The sequence below is a fragment of the Balaenoptera musculus genome, chromosome X, assembly GCF_009873245.2.
Source record: "Balaenoptera musculus isolate JJ_BM4_2016_0621 chromosome X, mBalMus1.pri.v3, whole genome shotgun sequence".
NCBI lineage: Eukaryota > Metazoa > Chordata > Mammalia > Artiodactyla > Balaenopteridae > Balaenoptera > Balaenoptera musculus.
Window position 1 is genome coordinate 115,707,441 of NC_045806.1, and position 26,308 is coordinate 115,733,748.

General features: G+C 38.0%; 1 protein-coding gene across 5 annotated transcripts in view; it reads right to left on the bottom strand.

Annotated features, from left to right (window-relative positions):
* FGF13 (fibroblast growth factor 13) overlaps window positions 1-26,308 on the bottom strand; it is a 532,516-nt gene that overhangs the window by 41,737 nt on the left and 464,471 nt on the right. For all 5 annotated transcript variants that reach the window (XM_036839754.1, XM_036839755.1, XM_036839752.1 and 2 more), the window contains 2 exons: window positions 24,333-24,443; window positions 18,830-18,933 (listed from right to left, as the gene is read on the bottom strand). In XM_036839754.1, the coding sequence (XP_036695649.1) occupies window positions 18,830-18,933; window positions 24,333-24,443 (215 nt within the window). The remainder of the gene's footprint in view (window positions 1-18,829; window positions 18,934-24,332; window positions 24,444-26,308) is intronic.

A 26,308-nucleotide genomic window follows, 5' to 3' on the forward strand; every position in this document is an offset into this window, starting at 1 on the left:
GGAGCTGGTGATGAACTATGGGATGATATCTTAGGAAATAAAGCTGCGTTCCAAATAAATTATCCTGTGAAATGGATAACTAAGCAGTTAGATTCAGTCATGTCAGTTTTTCTTTTAGTATCTTTCATGTGTTCTGTGCTCCTTTTGATAAATGGCTATACCGCTCACACCTATATTGGGTCGAAATCAAAGCTAGAAAGAGGAAAGCGCTGACTGTGAAACTATCACGATGCCCTATTTGTGCACATTTATGACTGGACCATATGGTTTTCATGATAGATAGGTGAGCCATGGAAATTCTGAGCTCTGAAATGGTCCCAGACTTATATAACATGAACTTGCATGAGTGTAGTGTTTTTTTGTTTTTTTCCACTGATATTCTTCAGTTCATTTAACTTAGAAGAGCTTTCAGCTCATAATGAGCAAAGAAGTACACTCAACCAAGTAAAACAGGATAACAAAGCACCCACAAGAGACGGTTTTCTTTATTAAAAAGTTTCATAAAACACTAAAAAAAAAACCTGATTGCCTTTTCATAAGTTGCACTTATATGCTAAAATTAAATTTTAGATTCTACAATTGCATGAACCTCATGAAAAGTTTCCAAAACTTTTGTTACACAGAAGGATGCCTTAAGTCCAATGTTCGTTCAACCACAGTGATGGGGATGCAGACATTTGTTGAGCACCTATCTATGTCAGACAATTCACAGAAGTAACCTTCATGAACCCCAGAAATATGTACTGGGTTGGCCAAAAAGTTCGTTCGGGTTTTTCATATTACAAAAGCCCGAACGAACTTTTTGGCCAACCCAATAATACCCCATGTTTTAGATGAGGAATCTGAAGGTCAGAAATGAAAGGTAACTTGCCCAAGGTCACACAGCGGGCAAGTTATAGTGAAGGATGGACATGCTTAAGATGTTTGTATTGTGTCTCAGGTGTGGGTTCTCCTAGTCCTCTATTTTCCGTGAGCCTATGAACATGGAAAATAAGGATGTTATAATTCTTTCCCCTACGTTCTTATAAATGTATTATGAGATAGGAAACTTGAAGCATTGCCATGTCTAAGGAATATTTACACTGCCCCTAAAGATTGTACCACTGAGGTGCGCTGTCTCCCTAAGACAGAAAAAAAACTATTGAGAGTAGAAAGCTACATCATGAACTCTTCAGCGTAGTCCTACAAGTTAAATGTGCCCAGAATCCTCACAGTTTCTAACAGAATTATATACATCTCCATCTTCAAATATATTTTCAAAGAAGGGACCTGGGAATATTGATCTTACTGTGTTTCTCTACAATGAAATAATTTGTGCAGAAATAGGAATTTTATGACAGATTCTATGTCCTCTAAAAGTTATCTTTAATTTTACTGCCATGTAGAGATCGATGAAAGAAAGGAGACTACAAACTATGAAACAGCTTTTCCTGGCTCGTTTACGAGGGAATAGGACAGAACTCCTTGGGTTTAATTTTCAGAAATCCCAAAGGCCAGCATTTTTGATTCTCGAGGAAATTCAATATAAAGGAATAGATAAGCAAAACTAAGTCAAATCTGGTACATTAGACCTTTCTCTCCCTTCAGACCACCAATGTTTGGATGTTTTATCTGCTAACAATTCCTCCAAAGAAATCTCAAGCATGTTTTCTTGCCAGAAAAAGTGATATAAATTCTAGGGAATCATGACTTGATAAATTTGTAGAAGAGAGAAAATTCCCATGAATATATCAGAAGCTTGCTGATATTTTGTAGTAACACTAACAAAACCTGTTAACATAGTATATAACTAGGGTAACTTTGGGGGTAAATTTGTTTTAATTTGACCTCTGATTATATATTTGTTAAATCGTGCATATTCAGTTATGCTCAGAGATCCCTTTTGATAAATATCAAGTTTTCAAATACTGTTTTACTGGGTTTGGAATGAAAGTATAGAATGGATAATTACTATCTGAGAGAGGAAAGCCTCTAACTACCACAATTACCCACATTAATTCAAATTGCATGAAAAGAGAAAGAACAAATGTTTAGAAGACTGCACTATGGGGGAAACTAAACAAGCCAGCACAAACAAAAACCTGATATTAACAGAGGGAGGAAATCATGTATTTTCTCCTGTTGTATGGGGTAATGAGATTCAAGCTTTGAGTCCACTTGACTTGTTTCCTGGGTCATTACCAGTGGGCAAGAACACAGGCTAGGCAAGTGAGCCCTTCATTAGGTGATGTAATAACTGAGTGCACCACAGAAGCCTATTTCTAAGCCCAAATGAGAAATTTTCTCAGTTGAGAAATACCTAGTTATGTACCTTACCATTTTCAAAAGCTGTCTACCTCCCTTTATATAAAGCAAATTGCCATATTTTGACACCATTCACACATTCATCTATTATATGAGTCACAGACCATGGAAATGTGACATTTTCCACAGTTCAGCGGGATGAAGAGCAGGACCATTAAGCGGAGGCAATTAGAAGACACAAACAGTCATCCTTTATTGGTCAAGCCCAATTATGTCCCCAGTGGAATCCTAACGGTACTTTTATATAAATAAACCAGATAATGAAAGGCAGAGAGAAAGAAAATAATGTTATCATGAAAGATTCATTAGAAACCAATGACAATTGTTTTGGTCACAAGTAGAAAACTGTTCCTTTCCCCAGGTACAACCCATCTATTTCAAAGATGATCCCCCGCCAAACAGTACTGAGGAGCGCTCATTAGATCTGCACTCTACTCAACACCACTGCTGAGGATTTTATGAAAAAACTTAACGATGGATGCAAACTTGAGGCATTTATGGCTTGCAAAATAGATTCCAGGAGTCATAGGGATCAAATGTAATTTTCTCATTTAATATAAAGAAGGGAGCTGCCTGAGTTCATACATTCATTTGAACAGGGCTTAGAAGATGCAGCCTTAGAAGGCTGACTTTCCTCAGCCTTCTAGCTCAGTGCGCTCACCTTGTAACTCCCCGTGCAATTGTGACATGACTACTTGTTCAACCAGCGCTTCTCACGTATAATAAAAAGGACATGATTAACCAAGTGGCATTTTATTCATCACTATTTTGGAATGGTGACAGAGACTTGGTAAACACGCAAGCCTCCATGAGGAAGGGGGAAACCCACATGTAGTCTGGCTCTCCAAATGGTTCCTTACTAAACTGTGTCACTCTTGATTCAGTCATCTCTTATTATGTAAATGAAAGAAATCATTTCTTTTCTCTCAATCTTTGGCCTCTAACATAGCGAAATGTTCTTCTACCATCTTCTATCATTTACTAAATATTAGTAAAGTGTCTATCAGGTATTAGTAATGAATGTGGTATGGGGGGAAATATAAAAGGAGAGGGCACCATTCTTATCCACAAATAGCTTAAAATATGGTTTGGGGGTGCCCGATTTACACAAAAGAAACATCTGGGGAATAAAAGAGGTACATGAAAATATGACACACATTCTGCTCTGAGAACACAAAGTGAGGCCCTGTGATGCTTCTACAGGCTTTTATAAGGTTGTAACATTACAAGGAAATTGTCTGATATTATCAGGTACTTCTTTAATCTCTGTATTTAAAATTGGCTTAATGAAGCCAAACAGAGTAGGGCCTTAAGGATGTGTAATCCAGCTTCTGTCAAGGGACTTTTGCTAAATAAAAATTTGAAGACTGTAAGTTCTCCCGTGAGCAATTCAGGAGAGAAGGGAACGACTGAAGACAAAACAAACAATGAAGCAAAAACAAACAAGATAGTCTATCTCATTTGAATTCAGAATGTCACACTTGAAGGGAAAATGAACTACTAGGTATTCTTATAAAAGAAAATTTCAATTAAAAGCAGGAATGAAAATTGAGTTGGTAAGGAAGCTTCTTTGAGCAACCACAAAGAGATAAAATAAAACTGTCTGGAGGAACAATTTGCCCTTGAATTGAGTGGGATGGCCACATAATTGCTCTGGGGACTACAGTCGGTATCATAACGGCAAGAAAAACTTTCTAAGACCTCTGGAAAATATATGAATCTGCCACAAGATTGTATCAGAGGTGGTGATGCTGAAATTCCACAGAAGACTGAGATGTGTAAAACAACTAAAGAAAAGTTCACGTATGTTGCAAGAAAGACACTTAATATTTCTTGGCCACACTGCCTCACATATAAACATTACGTACATACCTACGACTTCTGGAACCGTGAATTCTTTCAGCGTGACTCTAGGCCACAATAATCAAAACACTTTTAACGGACAAAAGGACGAATTTCACATTACTCTTTTTTGGTTTATTTGTTGTCACAGAATATACCTATTTTGACTTTGCATTTAATTCAGCAGTATAACATCGTAACCCAAATATAGTAGTTCTTCCTGATCGTTTGTTACATACACATACCAGTGATGTAAGCAATAGGGTTCGGAAAGAAGAAATCACCATATTTTATATTATGCATTTTGATATTATTATTACACTGGGTTGTCTCTATAATTCTACCCATAGGGTCCTAGAGACAGGAAAAACTTAGAATAAAACTCCTTTTATAACGAAGTTTCTTTCTCATGACACAAACTGAATTCTCTCAAATGGGATGCTCCTTTACAGAAACAGTACATTTATATCAAGGTTCCCCCATGAACTTTTGACTCATCATGGATTCTGGTAAAGCAGCTCTGTATATGGCTTCCTGAAAGATTAATTTCCTCAGTATATCGAATGAAACACTGGTTCATGATGAAATGGTAATGGGTTTGGTGGCAACAATAACAACAAATAAAGGTTTAATAAAATCTCATAAAAAAAGACAAATTTTCTCTATTACTGCTGTACTTAGATAAACTCTCCATGAAAAATGTTATTGTTTTTTAATGTCTTGCTGCTAACTTTTAAGAACAAAGTTTTATCTTAAATTCTAAGAGAAAATACATTATTTACGCAAAAGTGATCCTGGTTGGCTTCAATTTTCCCGTAATGCTCTAACAAATGTTTGAAAATGCAGTGTAGCCACTCAATTGGGTGAAGCCATATGCTAATTTATAACCTATGAAATAGTCATTGATTCATTAAGAAATTAAATGTTGGTAACATTCAGAAAAAGAAAGTGTTATTGGGCTTATAAAAGTGAAATGGGAACACGATGAACAATTTGTGAAGTAATTAACTAATGTGCCAGAAATGAGCAACTTGCTGATGAGACTTTCCAGGTTTTTTCACAGTGGGTCCTACTTTCGTTTCCCCTAACTTGAAAACACCAGATGAAGTTTGAGATCCCTCAGGCTGAGGACTGCTGAGCCATATAAAAATCAGGATTTAACTACTAATAGATGCTATTTACTCAGTAAATCAGTGGGTTGTTCTCTCAAACTATTATGACACATTTCATATAGAGAGATCTCTATACAAATGATAGTGAGGTCTTGGTAGAATTTCTTGGATTACTGAAATCTGGGTTTGATGAAATCTATATACTGCTAGCTAGAAAAATTATATCATATTAAAGGAATGACTCAGAAATTGTACGAATGACACCTATACTTCAGGATTAAGCAGTTACACATAGAAAAATGCTAGAATGTATGTTTGTAAAGCCTCTCAAAGGATGACTTAAGTCACCATTCAACGATGCATAACAACACTCCAGGAAATAACAATAATAATAAACACTCAATTAGGCATGGATGATTAAAGCAAAGTAAAAATCCAAACCCACTAATTGTCCATCTTCTTTCAGCATGCTTTTTTTTTCTTCATAATAAGGAATAAATTTGACAATTTATTATTTTAATATCGTTCAAATTTAAGTATTTTTTATGTTTTAAAGTGCAACAACATGTCTACAATTACCTTCTACTATGGAGAGTAAAGTTGGGTTTTGGTGAATGGCAATTTTTTTTTTAATCTTTATTTTATATTGGAGTACAGTTGATTAACAATGTTGCGTTAGTTTCAGGTGTACAGCAAAATGATTCGCTTATACTTATATATGTATCTATTCTTTTTCAAATTCTTTTCCCATTTGGGTTATTACAGGGTATTGAGCAGAGTTCCCTGTGCTATACAGTAGGTTGTTGGTTATCTATTTTATTTATTTATTTATTGTTTTAACATCTTTATTGGAGTATAATTGCTTTACAATGGTGTGTTAGTTTCTGCTGTGTAACAAAGTGAATCAGCTATATGTATACATATATCCCCATATCCCCTCCCTCTTGCGTCTCCCTCCCACCCTCCCTATCCTACCCCTCTAGGTGGTCACAAAGCACCGAGCTGATCTCCCTGTGCTATGCAGTTGCTTCCCACTAGCTATCTATTTTACATTTGGGAGTGTATATATGTCCATGCCACTCTCTCACTTCGTCCCAGCTTACCCTTCCCCTCCCCGTGTCCTCAAGTTCATTCTCTACGTCTGCGTCTTTATTCCTGTCCTGCCCCTAGGTTCATCAGAGCAATTTTTTTTTTAGACTCCATATATATGTGTTAGCATATGGTATTTGTTTTTCTCTTTCTGACTTACTTCATTCTGTATGACAGACTCTAGGTCCATCCACCTCACTACAAATAGCTCAATTTCGTTCCTTTTTATGGCTGAGTAATATTCCATTGTATATATGTGCCACATCTTCTTTATCCATTCATCTGTTGATGGACACTTAGGTCAGCATGCTTTTTTATATCAGCATTTAGTCAGTACAGTAATCACCCTATCACAGTACCAATCAAATCTCATTATGGTTCCAATTTTTAAACTCAGGCAGCTCACAATTATCCTGACAAAAATGCCAAGTACTTCCCTCTCCCAAAAGGAAGATCGATCATATAAAAAGACTATTGTATAAATGCTTCTATATTTGCCACAAAAAAAAAACACTTTGTCAAATATTCTGACAGAAAATTCTAAGTAAAATAACAGGAGAGCCTGAGCTTTAGGTATGTGATCGAACAATCTAAAACCTGTTTGCAGAGCTACCTGTATGAATATTAGCACAAATGGGCAAAAAAAAAAGCAGTGATGGTAAACTTATTTGAAAAGATCTGCCATCATATAATCTCCTCTACGGACTCATTGAATTTCTGCCATATTATGGCAGATCTTTACCACTACGGTGGGAACAGGGATTACGGTGCCTGGGCCAGGTGCTCCCACACTGTTGACCCCTGAGGGTGGAGCATCGCCCTTACAGCCTACTCAGAATTTCAGAGAGTACTAATAACCTTGTGGAAGAAAGAGTGTTTCCTTTTTCATTTTGGTTCCCTGAAACTAACAAGACTGAGGTGTCCCGGCCGTCAGAAGGAAAGTTCTGAAACAAACCTAGACCAGAATTGTTTCAAAAACATCTGGAATTCTTCTATTTCTTTACTGTTATTACTCCTCACCAGTTTGCTTGCATCCTTTGGATGTTTGGGCGGTACACAATTACAAGAACAACACTACCATCCAGCCAGCTGGTTGCCAAACTGCCTCTCTGTGTCCACACAAAGGAGCAAGCTAGGAGACCAGAGCCCTTACCTCTCCGACAGCAGGAACCATGGAAATAGAATGGACTTGAGGACACGGAGAGGGGGAAGGGAGTGTGTTATAGATGTTGAAAGACAAACAAACAAAACAAAACACCCCCCACCCTCACCTTGATGCTGAAATCCAGCCGTCTTGCCAAGGCTTGAGAGGTTCAAGGCAGCTGCTGTTGAGGATTGGCAAATAAAAGGATGAATTATGGAGTGGAAAAAGACCCCCGTCAGAATCTGGAGAGAAGGCACACAGAAGGAGCTTCCAAATCATGTAAAATAAAACGCTGCTCTGCGTGCCCTCAGTGTGGACAGAAATCAGGCCAAGGTCCAGAGCAAAGAAAAGTACTGAGCAAAACCACCCATCATGGTTCTGTTGATCTCTTTTCTCCAGGTTAATTACTGGTTTGAATAAAGTCTCATGCCTAGATCAGAGACAATGGCACTTAATGTGTTTCCTGAGCCTATTATCTTACATGAAGTTTAAGAATTGTGAGATTCAAATACCCTTGTGACACAAATAATGCTTTGATTTATGGGCAGCCCTACTGGAAGCAGAACTTTTTTTGTCTGAGCAAATAATTCTCTTTGGGAATAGAGGAGTACAAAGAAACAAAGTCAGTTGGCTAGGTGGCTTCCCTTGCTGGTAAGGATATTAAGAATGAAAATATAATAAACAGCTTTAATAAATGTGCTTTTTATCCACTTGCTGTCTCTAGTGTTAAATGCCTCTCTAACCAGCCATCTAATCAGAGAGAAATGGTCCCTGGGTAACAGGGACCTCAGAGCAAGAGGAGATGGTAGCTTCAAAACCTCGCTCCATTTCCTCATCAGTGATGAAAATCACTGGTAGGAAATGAATTCCATTCTGGGTAAATGAGCACTTGGTATTCCCCAAAAGATCAGATGTTAATATCTCTTGCGTATTGTAACTCCAAGAAGGTGCATCTCTATCTATGGGCCAGTATTGTTTCTCTTTGCTATGCCTACCTACTACTGCAGCATGACATTACAGAAAAATGGAGGGAAGGATGTCCCCATGTCATTGTCCAAACATGTGAGTTTGATATACCTTGAAGCTTTGGTCGGTTGAATCCACTGTAATCCATCTGTTACCCAGGTGGGAGATTTTTTAAAAAGAGTTGCACATTTATAAAACTTCTAAAGCACTTCAACTTATATCTTTTCTTCATATAATTGAAAACCATTTTCCCACTGCATTCAAGTTTACCTTGCTAGGACATATAAACATGGTCTTAATGTGATCTGCTGAAAACTATGGTGTCAAACACCCAATATATATTCAATACAACTGGTAAATTTCCATAATGATGCACCTTCACTCACCCCCATCCCCAAGGACGTTCGAATTGTTTCCCTATATGGATTTTCTTACAGTGAATTCTAGACTAAAAATAGCATTGCCAGGCTGTGGAAGTTGGGGAGAAACAGTTTATGCTGATCCTTCCAATAGATCAACTGTTAACAGTTAGGGCTCTGAACTTAGGACGAATCTCACGTGCACTGTAAACTCCAGCCATTGTCAGCAGAGATCAATGTGATCATTGGGCTGCCTAGTACCTTGTGGATGTTCCACAGCTATCTGGTCACTGATTGGTTGATGAAGCTCCTGGACCATTTCAGGCCCAGATGTGTGACTGGGCTTTCTGAGACTGGAAGAATGGAGGGAGTTTTCAGGAAATCTTTACTTTAAAGGTTATGATAACACAACATTGTAAATCAACTATACTCTAATATAAAATAAAATTTAAAAATAAAAATAAATAAATAAAGGTTATGATACAGGGCTTCCCTGGTGGCGCAGTGGTTGAGAGTCCGCCTGCCAGTGCAGGGGACACGGGTTCGAGCCCTGGTCTGGGAGGATCCCACATGCCGCGGAGCAACTAGGCCCGTGAGCCACAACTGCTGAGCCTGCGCGTCTGGAGCCTGTGCCCCGCAACAAGAGAGGCCGCGATAATGAGCGGCCCGCGCACCGCGAGGAAGAGTGACCCCCGCTTGCCGCAAATAGAGAAAGCCCTCGCACAGAGGCGAAGACCCAACACAGCCATAAATAAATAAATAAATAAACCCAAAGTTTAAAAAAAAAAAAAAAAAAAGGTTATGATACAGTAGAGAAACACTCAGCTTCAGATGTCCCCGAGGCTCTGCCTCTAACTTCTTCAGTGCAAAGAGTTTGCAAAGTGTTAACACTTGTATTACAGGAAATCATTGTTATGATACGGGCAGGAATCAGGGAATACCGTATACAATATTTTGGAGAATTCTTTCATCAGACCAACAACCAATCAGCAAGTAGCCCTGCTGATTTTGTGACCGGATTATAGCAATGGATTTGTTATGCACAGGATTTTTTGTTATACTATTTGCTATATACAGTGGAGTTTTACCTGTTGGCATCTCATTTCTGAAAGCTATCACTGTCATTTTCTAGTGTCTCTTTGTCAATTATGAGACTATTATGGGATGATTCACACCCTCCCTCTGTTAAGCACTTTTCATTCTCTGTGTTATTACAGTCTACATTCTAACACCTTGGGGCAGTTATTTACATTTGACTTTTCCAAATCTCTATAATAATTTTTTTTCTCAGGTAAAAATGGACATCATCTCTCATTTTGGCTACTCCTGTTTTATGCTGAGCCAGAATTCCTATACACATCTGAGGCTCTTATGGAAGGGGATGTTATATATCATGGCTACTGGCTATATGTAAAATCTTGCCAAGAAATCAATTGAGGCTTTTCCAGTACTTTCACTTCCAGGAATGTCAAAAGCAGTTAGCATCAGAGTATCTGAAGAAGAACTTAATCAGATTTTTAGCACAGACGTGTTATCTATTCACACATTCAGCCTCGGCAAAACATATTAAATATATTAGTCGGGGGCTTGCCAGTTATTAACCTCGGTTACAGCTATTATAATGATCAGAGAAACGCTTTCATTTAAAGTTTCCCTGTTCAGAAGTCACAATTCCCTTTAAGCGGTGTAACCATTGAAACCAGTGCTATTGCCTTCAATTTTTTTCTCGTGTCTCAGTAATTCACTTTCTTATGTAATCTTGAAACGTTAACACTTGAGAGATTGCATGAAAAGTTATAATTGGGCCCTTTCACGTATTTTAAATATTCAAAAGCCTTGACAGAAATAATGTGATTTGTCTTTACTTTTTGTTATACACATCTTTATTAATTATTTTAATGAATATTTATTTAAAAGATAAATTTTGCTGGGTATTGCTCTATGTCTAAGAAGGGGGTGGAGAAAAATAAAACCAGCTATTACTTAGTGAGCATAGGATTTGGTAGGTAAACTATTTTAAAATAGTTAACTTTCATGGAAAAAAAAGGATAGCAAGAAAAAGGGTCTTGATGGGCTCTGTGTTCTTCTATCACATGGTGGATTAAAATTATACAAACAAGAAGGCAGGGACTAAAAACAATGTCTGCACCGAGACATGAGATTCACTGAACGATTAAATGAAATATAGCTAACAAGTCTTATTTGCTCTGTTTTATAAAGCTATCAAGCATTACAGAATATGTTGCCAGAGCAATCTCTAAAGGTATTACACGTTCAGTGCAGGGTATGTATTTAAAACAGAATTATTTTAGGAATTCCAAAATAACTCATCCCGTAATAGCAACAGAGCAATGAGCATAAGATTGGTTTCTTCCATTTGTCTTTCGTGTATGTGTGTTGTATGCGTATGCATATATGTGTACGTGTGTGCATCACCTCCTTATATCTGGTTTTATTAGCTAAAATTCTTCTTTGTTATTCTTGCCAATTATTTTATTCTTTAGCTCCAACAGACTGGCTTTTTTCCTACAAATATGAATTTAGCCTCTGAGTTAAAGCCATGAGACACTCTTTTAAATATGTACCCCATGACCTTTCATTTGGATTATTTTTTCAACTTGGCCTCAGAAACGCAATACAGAGCCAATCTTACTCTATTTAGCCATGACTACTATTGTCTCCTTGATTTCTGAGGAAGTATCATCCTCGGTCATTTTTTCCATCTAAGAAACTAAGACCTTCGCCCGGAATAATTTCTCAGTTTGGTTATTATTATTATTTTTTTTTACAGAGACCATAAAGAGAAGACCCTTGACTTTGAAGGCACAACCAACCAGAGTCATCTAATTTCACATTCAAATAATGTCAAGCTAGATTTTCTTTCACATTTGAAGGAAACTTTCATTAACTGCAAAGAGAACTAAACATGTGAAATAATCTGTGACTTGGGAAATCTATTTTGGGTTTGAAAAGTATGCTGATTCACTGGTATCCTGAAGGAATATCTAAGATGAATACAGATATTTTGGTATATTTTTCAATACAATAATTTTAATGACCTCTAATTCAATAGCACCAACACAATAACTACGAGCCTCTTTAAAACATAAAGTTTGTCTGCTTGAGCTTAGCAGAGCCATTCATTAGCAAATAAAATCTGCTTGTTTTCTCTGCTTTTCTTCCTGTAAAATAATTCCGTGTCTACATTTTCCATTTTTAGTGATACCACTCGGAAATAGGGGTGTATGTGTACAATTACCCTTACAATCCATTAGTCTGAACTGAAAATGCCCATCAAAGTTGTTTAACCCCATAGCCACTGAAAACGAAAAAGTTTTCTAGATGTAGGCACCAAAATTGGGAATCTAAGTCTTCAGAGTCAACATTCTTTAAATTTTATATTAAACACATCAAATTCAACAATTTGTGAATTAACTGAAATATACAAATAAGCTAATGTTGTAGTTAGAAGTTAGAATTTATTTGTGTCTACTCGTTTTGCAGGGCGTGATATATATGATGGCTACTGGCTATATGCAAAACCCATAATGATCATTTTCTTCTATATTGGATGTGATAGTGTTCATGTTCATTTTAAATATATTTCCTTTTATAATTGAGTCAATCCCACCTCCTTAAAGAGCTGTAATGTTTAAACCAGTGCCCTTGCATTTAATTCTATTAAATTTATAAGTCTCTGTGATAATAACCCCAGAAGTTAAATTATACGAACTTGCTGATATACAGATTTGACATAACTCAAACATTTTACGTGCTACAAATGTTTGCTGGGAGAACATTCATCACTCTGAAATGATCGATGAATTCATCTAAATTTTAACATCCTTTCTGTACTAGAATATGGTCTTGAGCTGTGAAGCCGTATCACTGAAAATTAGATCTTAAACTGTCATACACTAAAATCAGAGGAACTAAAGAAATCTGCAAATGAGTAAGGTCGCAGTTGACAGCTAAATGCCCTGAACATCTGAGGCATGTTAACATAAACCAAGACCCCACACACAGTATGAAATCAAAACATGTATCAGAACCGATTTTAATTCACCTGGACGATTTAAACTAACTTTCCATTAAATAATGGTATGGAGGCCCAGTGACTAGAATGGTGAACCCAGGAAATCCTTGCTGTTGGATCCTATTTTTTATGACACTTGTTCATTTTGGGAAAAATGTGTTAAATTTTCTCTACCTCAATTTAGCTATCAGTAAACTTATATGGCCTATCTAAAAAAAACCAAAAAAAACCCAAAAACAATGGTCATTTCTCAATTTATTGACTAATTATCTTATTTTTCTAAAGAGATTTGGGATACCTGAAAATATAATGTTAAAAACTGGGTTCTACAGAGCAGGTATTTACTCAAAGTGTCTCCCAATGGATTGTTTACTAGTTGCAATAAAATAAAATAAATTTTGAAAAGCAAGAACTACACAGTGGAAAATCAGTCAACATCTTGAATGGATCATCAAAATTAACATCTGTGAGGGGAGAAGAAACTTGCTAAGTTTAAGCTAAGCAAAAATAGTTCAATAGAGAAGGAAAATATGCCCCCTTAGTTCAGATTCAAAGTCTGCCTGGGGCCCTGGGATCAGTAACACACACTGCCTCATTCCCATGGCATCAAGCGGACTCTCAGAGAGACCTGCTTCCTGGTCGTGCATCTAGTTTGCTGTGATAGTCCCAGGACCATAAAACACAGCAGTGAAATCACTCCTAAAAGCCCTCTCTAGAAATATCTGAATGGAAGAGGTTTACTTGTCAAAGGATTTCTACTTGTCTACACATGTTAGCTATCCCAACAACAACCCAAGCAGCACAGTGTACTCTGGAAATGGAAAACTAGTGTCGAAGAACGGGAAATAATTAGGCAGGGGAAAATGCTGCTACCAAGTTCTGGAATATTCCAAAAAGCAGGAGAAAATGCTTTGGGCTCAGCTTTGAGTCTTTATTATCTTGTTTCTAATATCTGTTATTACTCCTCTATTAAGATAGTTACTAAGACATTAACAACATTTTTACATTTAAGACTTTTGTTTTCCTATAGCGAATGTTTCTTTATTTCAAGTAGTTTTGAAATACTTATTACAAATGGCTTTATACTATTAAGTTTTGAGGAATTCTCAAAAGCTTGTGTCCAACTCATTATTCTTAGTAAAGGAAAACCAAAGGTATGAACAAAGTTCTCTATACACAATGAGTAATAATTTCCTTACAGTTCTAGAAAGACTTAGTTATATCATGGACAAAAGTAAATATGTTATGAAATAATGGCTAATTATGAGTCTCTGTGCCACAGATGGTTTCTCACTGCCACTTGAGCCTACATCAAGTCTGTCCCCCATGGCAACAAGGAAGAAAGGGAGGGGGAAGGGTGCAAGAATCCTGAGATTAATCATGGAAAGCAAATTGCTATCTCTGTAGCAATAACAATGTGGAGGTATTGTTTCTTTATTTAATGGCCAAAGGGGGTAAGAAATGGTAAAAGTGTTAAACTGAATTTAAAAGAAATCGAGGGGAAAAAAATAAAAGAAATCGAGGGATGTAGAAGCAGAAATGCAAAAGAAGATAGAAAAAAGAAAAGGAAATAGAATAAGGAATCTCTTCGAAGGATCAGCATTTTCTTTCATCTCAAGAAACAAGCCTTTAGAAAGGTAAAGGTAATTTGTTTACAAAAACAGAATAAGAAGGTCAGCTTCAGAAATTTCAGATATAAGACAAAGTGCCTATAAATTCATGGTTTCTGACTTCATTGCGGGGGGCAGTTCTCAGTGCTATTCAGCAATCATTTTTCTTAGTCGTCTATCAGTGGTTTTCAACCCAGGCTACACATTAGAATCAGCTGGGGAGCTTTGGAAAATACTACTGCCCAGACTCCACCCTCAGATATTTTGATATTATTGGTTCATGTTAGCACAGAGAATGGAATTTTCTTAAAGGTCCTCAGGTGATTCTAATAGGTAACTAAGGTTTGTGAACTATCTTCTGACTAGGGGGTCAAGAAACTTTTTTTGGTAAAGGACAAGATAGTAAATAATCTAGGCTTTGTGGGCCACAAGGGCTCTTGTTGCAACTAGTCAACTCTGCTGTTGTATCGCAATGGCAGCCATAGACTTCTGAATGGGTGTTACTCTGTCCCAATAAAACTGTATTTACAAAAAGAGGTGGTAGGCTGGATTTGGCCCGTGGGTCACAGTTTACCCACCCCTGGTCATTAGACTGTTTCCTCTCCCCTTTCCTAAAACAGCTGTTCCAAACCTTCACCTATATCCTCCCTATGCCTGATTTTTGGCAGATGACTGTCTTTCCTGTTTCAGTGGGAAAATACAGGTCATCCGGCTGGAAATTCTTCAACTTCCTCGTCCATCACCTGCAGACTTAGTACACCTACGTCTGCATCTGTCCTCATCTCTTTGCCTCCTGTTGTAGAAACAGCAACTCTTCAAAGTGAATCTAATCCTCTCACTTCTACTCAGTTCCATCACTCTCTCTGACTCCTTTGGGACCCTACTCCACAAAGGGTCCCATCTCCTATGTCTTTAACACCTCCCTCCCTACTAGCTCTTGCCCTTCAGCTAACAAATATATTCAAGAGTTTTAACCAAAGAACCCTCCAAGCCTTCTTCAATCCCATGTCCTCCTCTAAATACTCACCCACGTCTCCCTTTCCCTTAGAAAGTCTACACCTACTGCCTCTACCTCCTCTCTTCCCATTCATTCCTCAAAAGCCACTGCAGTCTGGCTTCTGTCCCCACTACTCCACGGACAGTGCTCTTGCCAAGACTGCTGAAGACCTTCATACGGTGTATCCCTAGTTCTTGTTTTACTTGTTTTCTCTGAAGCTTCTGACATTGTTGACTCTTCTGAAAACTCTCTCCCCACTTGGTTTTTGCAATGCTATGATATCTGCCACAATTCGTTCTGCTGCTGCTGGCCGCTTCCATGCTAGTATTGCCTAATATTATTTGACAAACTCTCTTTTCTCCTTACGCTATGTATTCCTCAACTCTTCTCGTGGCATCAACCACCACCTACATGTGGTAACTCCCGCATTTTATCTCTAGCTCACATCTCTTCCTCAAGCTCTAGGGTCATATTTTCAAACATCTATGTCAAGCTGTACTCAGGTACCTTTTTTTTTTTTCCCCAAATCTGTAGTTTTTCCTTTATTCTCCATCTTGGTTAATAGCTCACCATCAACTCAATTGCCAAAGGTAAAATTCTCACTCTCCCTCAGGGACCCTAATAATCACTGCTGTGCAAATTTTTAAAAATGTCTACCTGAGGATACTTCACTTCCATCTGTGCAGTAAATGGCAACTATACATGTTCAACCATACATGGTGTTCCTGCTCTCCCTCCAAATCCAATCAGCCACCAAACCCTCATGATTCTACCTCTGAAATACCTCGCAAATCCATCTCCATTTAGCCACTGCCACCGCAAACGTTGTAAGGCAGACCTTAGTCAGCCCTCACCAAGATAACTTTCAATAACCTCCTAACAGATTTTTTTTACTTGCCCATATCAGTAGCCTCTACTACCTTTTCTTATTTTTGCTTCCTCCCTAAGGTCTTTGTCCAATCTTATTTTCTCTTTGTTAACAAAACTGCATACAGTATTTCAGTAGCAGAAGTGCCACGGTTTTATGTAAGGGAAGAACGATCCTTTCCCTTTGGTGACCCTCTCTTCTTGATGAAGCAAGATACTTCATTTAGCTTTTTGGTCTTGTGTTGCTGAAGTCACTAAGACAGACAATATCCCGAGAGCGTCTGAGCACTATATGTTTAAAAAGATGATAATAAATGGAGCTCCCACTGAGGATGGTGATCAACGTGGTGATGGGACCCCAAACCACAATCAGTAAGAAGTAATGAGAAGAACTGGGTAATTTATCCTGGAGGAGATTCTGATTCTTTCCTGGAGCAGACTAATTTGGGTATTTTTTCCTCTATGAACTCTAGGATTATCGATCAGACACCTCTCCTCCTTAACGAAAACCTAGTTTCTTTTCCTTAATAGGAAACACTTACTTAAGGTTTCCCTTCCTTAATAGGAAATGCATACAAAGTAATCCACATTTTGCTGTGTATTGGCCTGCCCACCAAAGAAAGGAAGCCCATCCATCTACAATGCTGATTCCCCTGGAAAGCCTTCCTTAGAAATGAGCTCACGTTGACATTTACCATCTGCTAGAATAACGGTCAACTTGAATGGTAGGCTATGAGTTTTTGACATCAATTCCCTACATGTAATACTGCATGCCCTCATTTTCTTGAGTGGGAGCACGTGACATACTGCCTAACTTACATGACATTTTCTCATTTTAACTTAAATATTATTTGCAAACTGTTTTAAAAAATTTACTGTTGCCAGATTTTTAAAAAATCAACCTTTCTCATCAGGGCACCGCAATGGTGACCACAGCTCAGTGAAATTCTGGATGCTTTACCAGTAATGATTTCCTATGCCATCTGGTATTTACCTTCTCAAAAGTATGCCCTGTATATTCCATTTCCTTCCCATACCTGCATAGTAGTTGCAGAAAGCAGTCATTTATTTTATGAAAAACCTACCTTTGCATCTGGTCCTGATGAGGTAGTCTGTTGATCTAAATGAGGTTAATTAAAATCCTTTGTTATTAAATTATCTTAATGCACAAATCTGAAAGCCAAATCCCCTTTCCTATTGTTTATAATAACGGCCATGTATTAATAAAGTGACAGATGTCATGAAGTTTGCAATAAACTCAAATCTTGCATTTGTAAAAAGAATAAAACCCCTGCATTTATTAAACAACAAGACAGTTGAAATGGCCTGATAGGAATGCTGATCGTGAACAGGATTTGAAGATTACGCTGCTAATCTTTTATTGTGGAATCTGAAATGCACTACCCAGGTTTACCAAATGAAAAGGCCCTTTGGTCTCACTCTTCTCCCGCCCCTCTTTCCCATCTTGGTCTCTGAAAAACAGAGTTATGACATGGTTTCACCAGGTCTGAGAGTCTTTCTACATACCTGGCTTTGAAATAAATTTAAGGAACAGGCCAGGGCAAGCATGTTTAAAGGTAACCACTTTTGCAGTTTGAGGAACAGATTTCTCTAGTCATGGTAATAGCCTACTTCAAAGGCTATCTAGAAGGAAGTTTGACAAGCAATTTTCTCCATTTTTAACATCTTATCCTTTTCTTAGAATATATGAAGTTCAAAACAAAGATTAAAAAATATTCATATATTAAGTGGTGTCCTGCACTCTCTATCTAGATCTACTGCTAAGAATAAAATCCTAACCCTGGTACTGTACCATTTCTGCCTATGTTTAAATGTAAAAATTTTAAAAGTTTAATGTGGCCCCAGGTTCCTAGCTGAACTGTTGTCTACATTGTTTATAAATTTCTTGGAAAAAGTTTCATTTTGTACTCTGTACATTATAAACTTTTAAGAAAAGGCAAGCAGGAATTTGTAAGGAGAGATTGAACTGTGCTTGATGGAAAAACAGAATTTAAAGTAGAGACAGCAAATGTGACCTAACTGAACTGAAGATAAGATACAGAAACACTTCTAAAACTGTTCTTTATGTCCTAGAGTTGGTTGGAGGAAGAGGTTTCATTAGTTTGTTTAGGAGTAAACATGGATAAATATATGTTGAACTGAGTTATAGAAATGGCTTTGCTTCCCACAGCTGCAAAGCACTACAGCAAGACAGACCATTATATCATATGCTACACAAAATAACAACCCATATGCCAATGTATGCAAAAATGTTTAGTGAATCTTTGCATTTTATACCCAAAATGCTAGCTTCAAATGATTAATTAGTAATAGATATAATTTTCACTGGAAATTAATTTGTCTTTTCAAAGAAGCTATTTCCATCCAGACCACTCTTCCTCAAATCACACAAATCTGCAATGATAACACATATGCAGCCAATTTCACTTCATATCAGGTGAAAACTAGAATAATCAAAACATGAACACAGTGAAAGGCTTACCGAGGTGTACAGGTATCCCTCGCTGTTCATTGCCAAATACAGCTTGGTTTGAACTCCTTGAATAGCCACCACTCGAAGACCCACAGGGATGAGGTTAAACAGAGCTGCAACCAAAAAGAATGTGAAAACAAGGTTACGATTTCGAATTCCATAGCTTTTCAATGTTTCCAGCAGGACTGTCTGGTCTTCCAAAAGTAATGTGTGCTTGGTAGGAATATTCATATATATATATATATATATATATATATATATATATATATATATATATAACTACAGATAGATAGGGCCTCTTCTACCTTTCAGTCATATAACGGGGACGATAGCTACATATTTTCAAACACCCTGGAGAAAATGGAAGACAATTCCATGGTTTGTATAGTGTTGGAGGTGGGAAATCTTGATGCTTCTGTAAAGATCCAGTTCCAGGAATTGGTCTGCATATTAAATAGCTTTATTTTCAACCAGCCAAGGTTTTAAACTGCTCCCTTAGACAACTGCTGAAATTCACAGACACAGATATGATCTATCAGCTGGGGAGAGATTCCTAGAATCTTAGAAAAGACACTAGTCCAACTCCTTCACCTAAATTATCTGTATTATTTCCGACGCAACCACAAAAAAAGAGTTCCAGGCCTTGAAAAAAAGGAGTCTTACGTTCCCACAGTAGTATTTCTTAAAGAACATTTTCTAAGATTGGGTTGAGATAGGTTGTCTTTTAGTCTCTGGGAGCAAAGGTTATACGAATAAAAACAATGAACTTGAGAGGTTTATTTATTTCATTGTTTTCTTTCCTAAATAGTTGTAAGTGGGCAGCTGGCTGGTGCCAAGGAGGCCTTCATTTCTCCATTTGAAGGTTTGATTGCGTGAAACTTACACCCCGGCTCTCCTCACAATCACACACCACTCACTGGATGAAACCAGTGGGCGTCTTCCCCCTACCAGCTGTCTACTCCCTCCTACACCGGGAATAAAAATAAAACAGTACATTTTTAAAACGTAGTGCTTGCCACACACATCTTTTGAAAATAGCCTGTGCACCTTTCTCTCAAGAGTCCTAGACCAATGTTGACGATTTTTGCCTTGGTGTGTAAGTTTATGGAGGATGGTAAATTGGTCTGCTATCATTCCTGTGAACAAGAACGTAAAGCAGTCACCCCGTGGGTAAGAATAGTTTTTCTCAGATCTCTTATCTTGGTGTATGTATATTCTACTGCAGTAGGTGGGGTTACAGAGATGAGAAATATTAATGAAGAGCTCAATATTCCTTGGTGAGCCTACAATGTACCTTTCCCTTAAAGTCAGGGTGTCACCAGAGAGGAGCTAGGACGGTTCAAAATACAAGTGTTCCTACCACATGCCACTGATGGCATTTCATTCAATACTCATCATATTTGAAGCTGTGCCCTTCTGTTATGTGAGGTGAAGGAAAGTAATTGCACAGATTGCGAGCCAGGATCTAATGCTATATTTGACCATGCAGTGCCCGGGAATGAAGTCTGATCTCATTGAGCATGTCACGTATCCGTTCTGTCTCTTTCTGTTGATGGTACCTTGCTCACGGCAGGGGCTCCACACACATTTGTGGACTGCTAGCAATCTGTACGGTGAAACCATGATAATATTACATTTTTGGAATGTAATAGATCACAATCCCATTATATAAAAGCTCATAGTTTTAAATTCTGATATCTAAAAAACCAAATGAAACCAAACAAAAACCTCCATATGGGGTTGGCTTAAAAGCCATACCACTAGACAACTAGAACACCAGTGTATGTCTGAATCCTAGTTTAGTCAAACTAATAGATGATAATAGATGATAGATGACAGGTAATAAAGGGCACTCAGAATTGTTTCTAGAACTTCATTTTTTACAATATTCTGAACCTTCTTAGTTCTCTGAATGCGGGTGGTAACAAGCAAAAAACAGAGAAAGAGAGAGAGAGAAATATTTGATTTTCACTGTGTGCCCCAACTCCTCTCTGATGTGGGTTTTAATGGGCAATAAAATGCTTAAGTCCCAAACATCAGATAGCGGTAGGAGGAAGAGAAGCAAAGAACATCAGTAACCCATGCCCGGCATTATGTATTCCTGAATAATGGTATGAACTCTATAGTGGCCATGGATTTTTCACTATGTACCATAAATTTCTGTGAAGCCTGATTCAAAAACAAAAGATACCACTCTAAAATAAAGAATTGAAGAGAGCAGCAAAAGTGGAGAGTGACGGGTGATACCAGTCCAATCTTTTTTCTTTAGACATTCAAGATAGATCATAAAACAGGTTTGTTTAAAGTCTGTCTAAAGGGACAGTATTTCCAGATAAAAATGCAAAGAAATTACATCAAGGGTGAGCTTGCACAGGTTCAATATTCTCCAATATGCCTTTGCTTCTCTAAATCTGGAGTACTTCATGGACGTAAGATATTATTTTGATTAGGATGAAAATATGCTAAACATGAAAAGAAAACAATTGATTTTATTTGTGTATCTAAAACACATTCATTAAACACCTAATATCTCTTTTTCCATTTCTGTCAAAATTTTGAAGAAGATTTTAATAAATAAAAGGGCCTTCGTTTCTTGTTTTCTGTTGTGTCTACGTAAAAACAATTAAACTCCTTCTACCTCGAAGGGACCATCTTTCTCAGAGATGTGCACACGGTTGGCACTCAGTGTTTGCCGAATACGAAAGTGAAGCCATCCTTTTTTATCAGTTGGGTTAAGATCAATTTCTCAAAGGGAGTAATTTAAAAAGTATATATTAATGTAGATTGGAAAGACTTGACCCGTTGAACTGGTAACACTACTGGAGTTTTGAAAGGAAAGCTGCCTATTCTAACATCGCCCTCATTGAACCCATGGCAGTTATAATGAAACCACTCCTTTGAAATGTCTATCATCTTTTCCTTTTCAGGGGGCAATAGATAATTTACAATGGTTGACTTGCTCATGATGAGAGTTTATTGGACTAACATTTATCATTGTAATAAAGCTACCTAAGGTCAGCTTGAATGCATAATATCAAACATATGTTTTTAGAAATAGCTGTATCTGGGTAAACGTGAACTGATTTGTTTTACCATGATCTGGCTTACCACGTCAGAATTAAAATATCATAAAATCAACCACGTCGAATTAAGTGAGAAAAAAATGAAAAATCCAAAAAATTAATAAAAATAAGAAAAATATAAACATAATAGCAGGAATGCATATTAAGGAAATAGTATAAAAATGAAAAAGTGATAGTTGGGAAAAAAAAACTTGTATTTTTGTTCCACTCATTTAAAATAATTAATTAAATAATGAATGCCAAGAAAATTGCTTGGCTTAGGGGAAAAAGAAAAGAAGCCATCTGCATGGCTAAATTTCCATTTTAATGATCACTTTAACCATTAAACATTCTTGTTTCATGATGACTTACACCCTACAATGTACTTAAGTGGGAAGAAAAGCTAGCTCTCCGGCCCCTGGTTATACTTGGCAGCATAGGTAGAGTGAAGCCCCACAGACCTGCTACTTATTTTGAGATACTTTTCATTTGTATGCTTCATGTGATGGTAATACCGTCAGCTGACTCACCTCTCATTATTTCATTGTGCCTAAACACAGATTCCGGCTCTTTAAAGGCCTGACAATATCATTAGTATACAGAAATGCCATGCATATCAGTCAGTTATAAGACAACCAAAAGGCACAAGCTATGCGTATGCAGGAATTGAAAAGTAAAACCTACTACCTGATTCCATAGTTAAGAAAGGGAGCCTTGATTTACATACATTTATGTGTGTGTGTACGTGTGTGTCTGTGTGTCTATATCTATGTGTGTGTAATATCCTAAAATGACTACATATACAGTGTGATCTTGATGCGTGTGCCGTATTGCTGTTTATAAACAAATGAATTGTCTGGGGTTTTTTTTTTTTTTCCTTTTCAGGAAACGCATGCGAACATTGGACCCAAAATAACTTTTTCACTGATTTCCATCTGCAAAAAACGTTAAAAGTAGATGGGGGAAAACCTGACCGGGTGGGGCTCATTCGCAGCTGATCGTGAACTTCCTTCCAATAATGCCCAATGAATCCGTTTTGCTGAGGCACTTTGGAAAACGGAGCAGCTTACATCCCCTAATTTCTTTCCCAAACACCGATTTAAACATACAGTTTATGGGAATGTTTTATTACTGGTCATAATGGACTCATGTCTGTTATAGGAGAGCAGTAAAACCCTCTAGTTACCCTTGACTCATTTTTTTCAAATAGAAGAAAGAGTATGCATGAAAGAACATCTAGCATACTCATTGTAGAACTTCAGTATCACAACAGCAACACTGCATTTTGCAAAACAGTGCAAAAAACTAGTAAACCATTAAGTATGGAACATTTTCATCCTAGGTACCAACAGAGCTTTCTTTAAGGGTAATTAAAGGTGACTTCTTCTTGAGGTCTTGCCTTGGCCATCCATCAGCCCAGGAAGCTTTCTTAAAAGATGTGAAATACTTTTAACACTCAACATTGGAACCCTTGTCTATGGCTTTATTGTCTCTAGCCCCACATCTCTGAAAATGCTGCAGAGGACTTGTTAGCATTCAGATGGGCTTTCCTCGGCAATGGGACTATTTCTGGGAAACTAACAAAGTCTGAGGGAAATGCAATATAAATTAGGGAAAATCGGGAAGGAGTGGTGAGAACGAGGTGGTTTAGCCTGATGGAACATTGAATAGGTAGGTCTGCAGCAACCTGCTAATTGCAAAACCCCACCAATTATTACCATTGAAGAGGGCGTTACTATTTGTGAGTTTATGTTTTGATGACTCTAAATAAAGCGTATGTAACAAAAGGTTATATAATATCTTGGAATCACTGTCCTTCAGTAATTGGAAATAAAATTGACTTTCTTTTTGATGTGTTTCTCTTTTAGGTTCACCATGATGGTCTCCAATTCGGTCCTAAGACCACGGTTAAAAATAAAGTGCTCAAAGAAATGTCTTTACCCACCTGTGGAGGTATCTCAGTGTTAAAATCCCAATTAGTCTGAGAGTTATCAGTGTCTGTGGAGGCGGGGGAAGCAGTAGTGAAAGCTTGTAATGATGAATTCTCCTGACATGAAACCTCTCCTCTCTCTTGGGATGAGACCGGTTCTTAAGAGTAGAGATAACCGTGCTATTTCAGGATCAGTGTGTGGGTGAGTAAATTTTCTGTGGGAAAAAAGTAATAAAATCCAAAGGACAGCCATAAATCTATCCAGATTACCATGGAGATGACATTTGGATTGTTCTTTAGATGGTGTCAACATTATTTGCTACAGTTCACTATTCTAGATATTTTCATGTTCCCCTTCCTTTAGGTTAACCTGCTGAAACAGGATTATATAGTGTTGACCCTATTTTGGATTTGCTTTGGGATTTAGCAAGGGTTGTTTATTTAAAAAAAAAAGAAAGAAAGAAAACACAATGTCAGCAACATGCTGGGATATGCTATTATTTATTTTGCAGTCACTTACTGTAAGTGCTGTCCTCATCTTTCGTGCCATCAATGGTTCCATCTGCCTGCAGCTGCAAGTGGTAACCTTGTCGGCTGTATAGTTTGGTAACTATACCCTTAAGCTGAGGCTCTGCAAGGAGAAGGATGGTTTGGATCAATTGATAAGTTGTACATATATAGTTGAAAAGACTCAGATTTCAGAACTCTAATTTTATTTACAAATTTTAGTGGAAAAGGTCAAATGACACTTTTAAAGAGTCCCCTGAAAGAAAGAAAACAAACAAACTCCAAGCTTCAGAACCAATCTCCGAACTGAAGAAACATTTGATTTCTACCTGGTAACACTGGTAAAGCCCTAAAGCTACTGACAGCAGAGACAGTTTCTGATAGCGTGTCCTTTGGCTTACAGAGCGGCACTCTATCTCATTGAGCATTCGAAATGGGTTGGCAAATGGCATATTCTGCCTTTTAACAACGTGCTACTTCTCATGTGGAAGGAAAAGGAGAAATACTAAGATGATTTAGAGTGGTTTACCAAGCAGGGACCAAAAACACAGTAGCAAAGATTTCCCTCAGAAATACCACAATTTGAATAAAGAATTCCCTCCATTCTAAGAAGGTTGAAAACTCATAAATAACCTGGAACCCCATCAAAGGACTTCTACTTAGAAAATTGAGCCGCGATACAAAAAAAGGGGGAGGGGAGAATAAAACAACCATTATCATACCCTATCGTATTAATTCTCCTTAGGGAAAATGGGTGCAAAGCGCAGGGGTTTTGTTGGTGGGGAGGAAAGATTAGTTCATATTTATTTTCAAATTTCGTATCAAATATAATTATCCAAAAATGTGTTCTCAAAATGATTTTCAATTATGAATCACCATAGATTAATGAAGTGCCTCATTTATCAATAACAGCCATGTTATCCAAAATTTGCTTTCATTGAATACAGACACCTGCTCTGAAATGATATTTACGTGACTATTCAGGCCACATAATCATGCTTTGCCACCGCTTAAACCTGTTTAAAAACAAGCCTAATTTACAGCTAATGCCTTAAAAACTTCGAGCAAGCAGAAAATGTGTGTCTGCATTTCTATTCCAGGATGTGTAGAACACACAAATAGCGAAATAACAGATTGATGAATAAGTCTGAAATTCCGTGATATTTATCTAGTAAAAGGAAGAAAATAGCGTAAAGGATTCATTTGGTTAAGAATAGCCAAATAAGCTGCCTCTACGCCTGAAGGTCTACCTTGACGCAACCCGACTCCTCTAGCTGTGTGAATTTCCCCTGGCACCGGAATACCGCGCTACTCTTCTCACTGAATAGGCTCAAAAGGACCCACGATCTGGCTCTGAGTTTAAACTCTCTTCAATCCTGCATTTTAGTAGCAAGTAACCACAGTTTGACTAGTCTCAACCAGATCACTAAGCTCTTTGCCACAGGTACTAGGAATCCACCCCCTTCTCTCCAGCAAATATTTCAAAGCTGCACCACAAGTCTGACCCGATAAGCTTAAAAGTGATCAAAGAAACAGAATGCCTAGATAGCGGAAGCCCACGGCCCTTGGGGGTGGAAGCTGGAAGGGAAGGGTCAGAGCTTCGGGGGTGAAGGCAAGGGAGGGATTCCCCGGGTTTCCTGGGGTAGGGGGTGGGCAAATGGCATATTCTGCCTTTTAACAACGTGCCTGCAATTAACACGCCACTCACGCGATAGCCACGTCTGGGTCACGCCTGCCCAGAGCCCACGGGCTTGCACACATATGGCCTGTCTGAAGCTGACTGCGCGCCCGCTGGGCAGGGTATGCCCCCAGGCTCTGCGCCTGTCCCACGGCAGTTGCAATGCAGCAAGCCTGTTACTGTTACGAAGGAGGCGAGAAAGCGATCGCTTCCCACGCACGCACACCGGCTAGGTGGCCACATCCGCACTAGATGGGCCGCCGACAAACTCACCTCCGCTTCCATCCACGCCCCCCAGCCCCCTCCACACC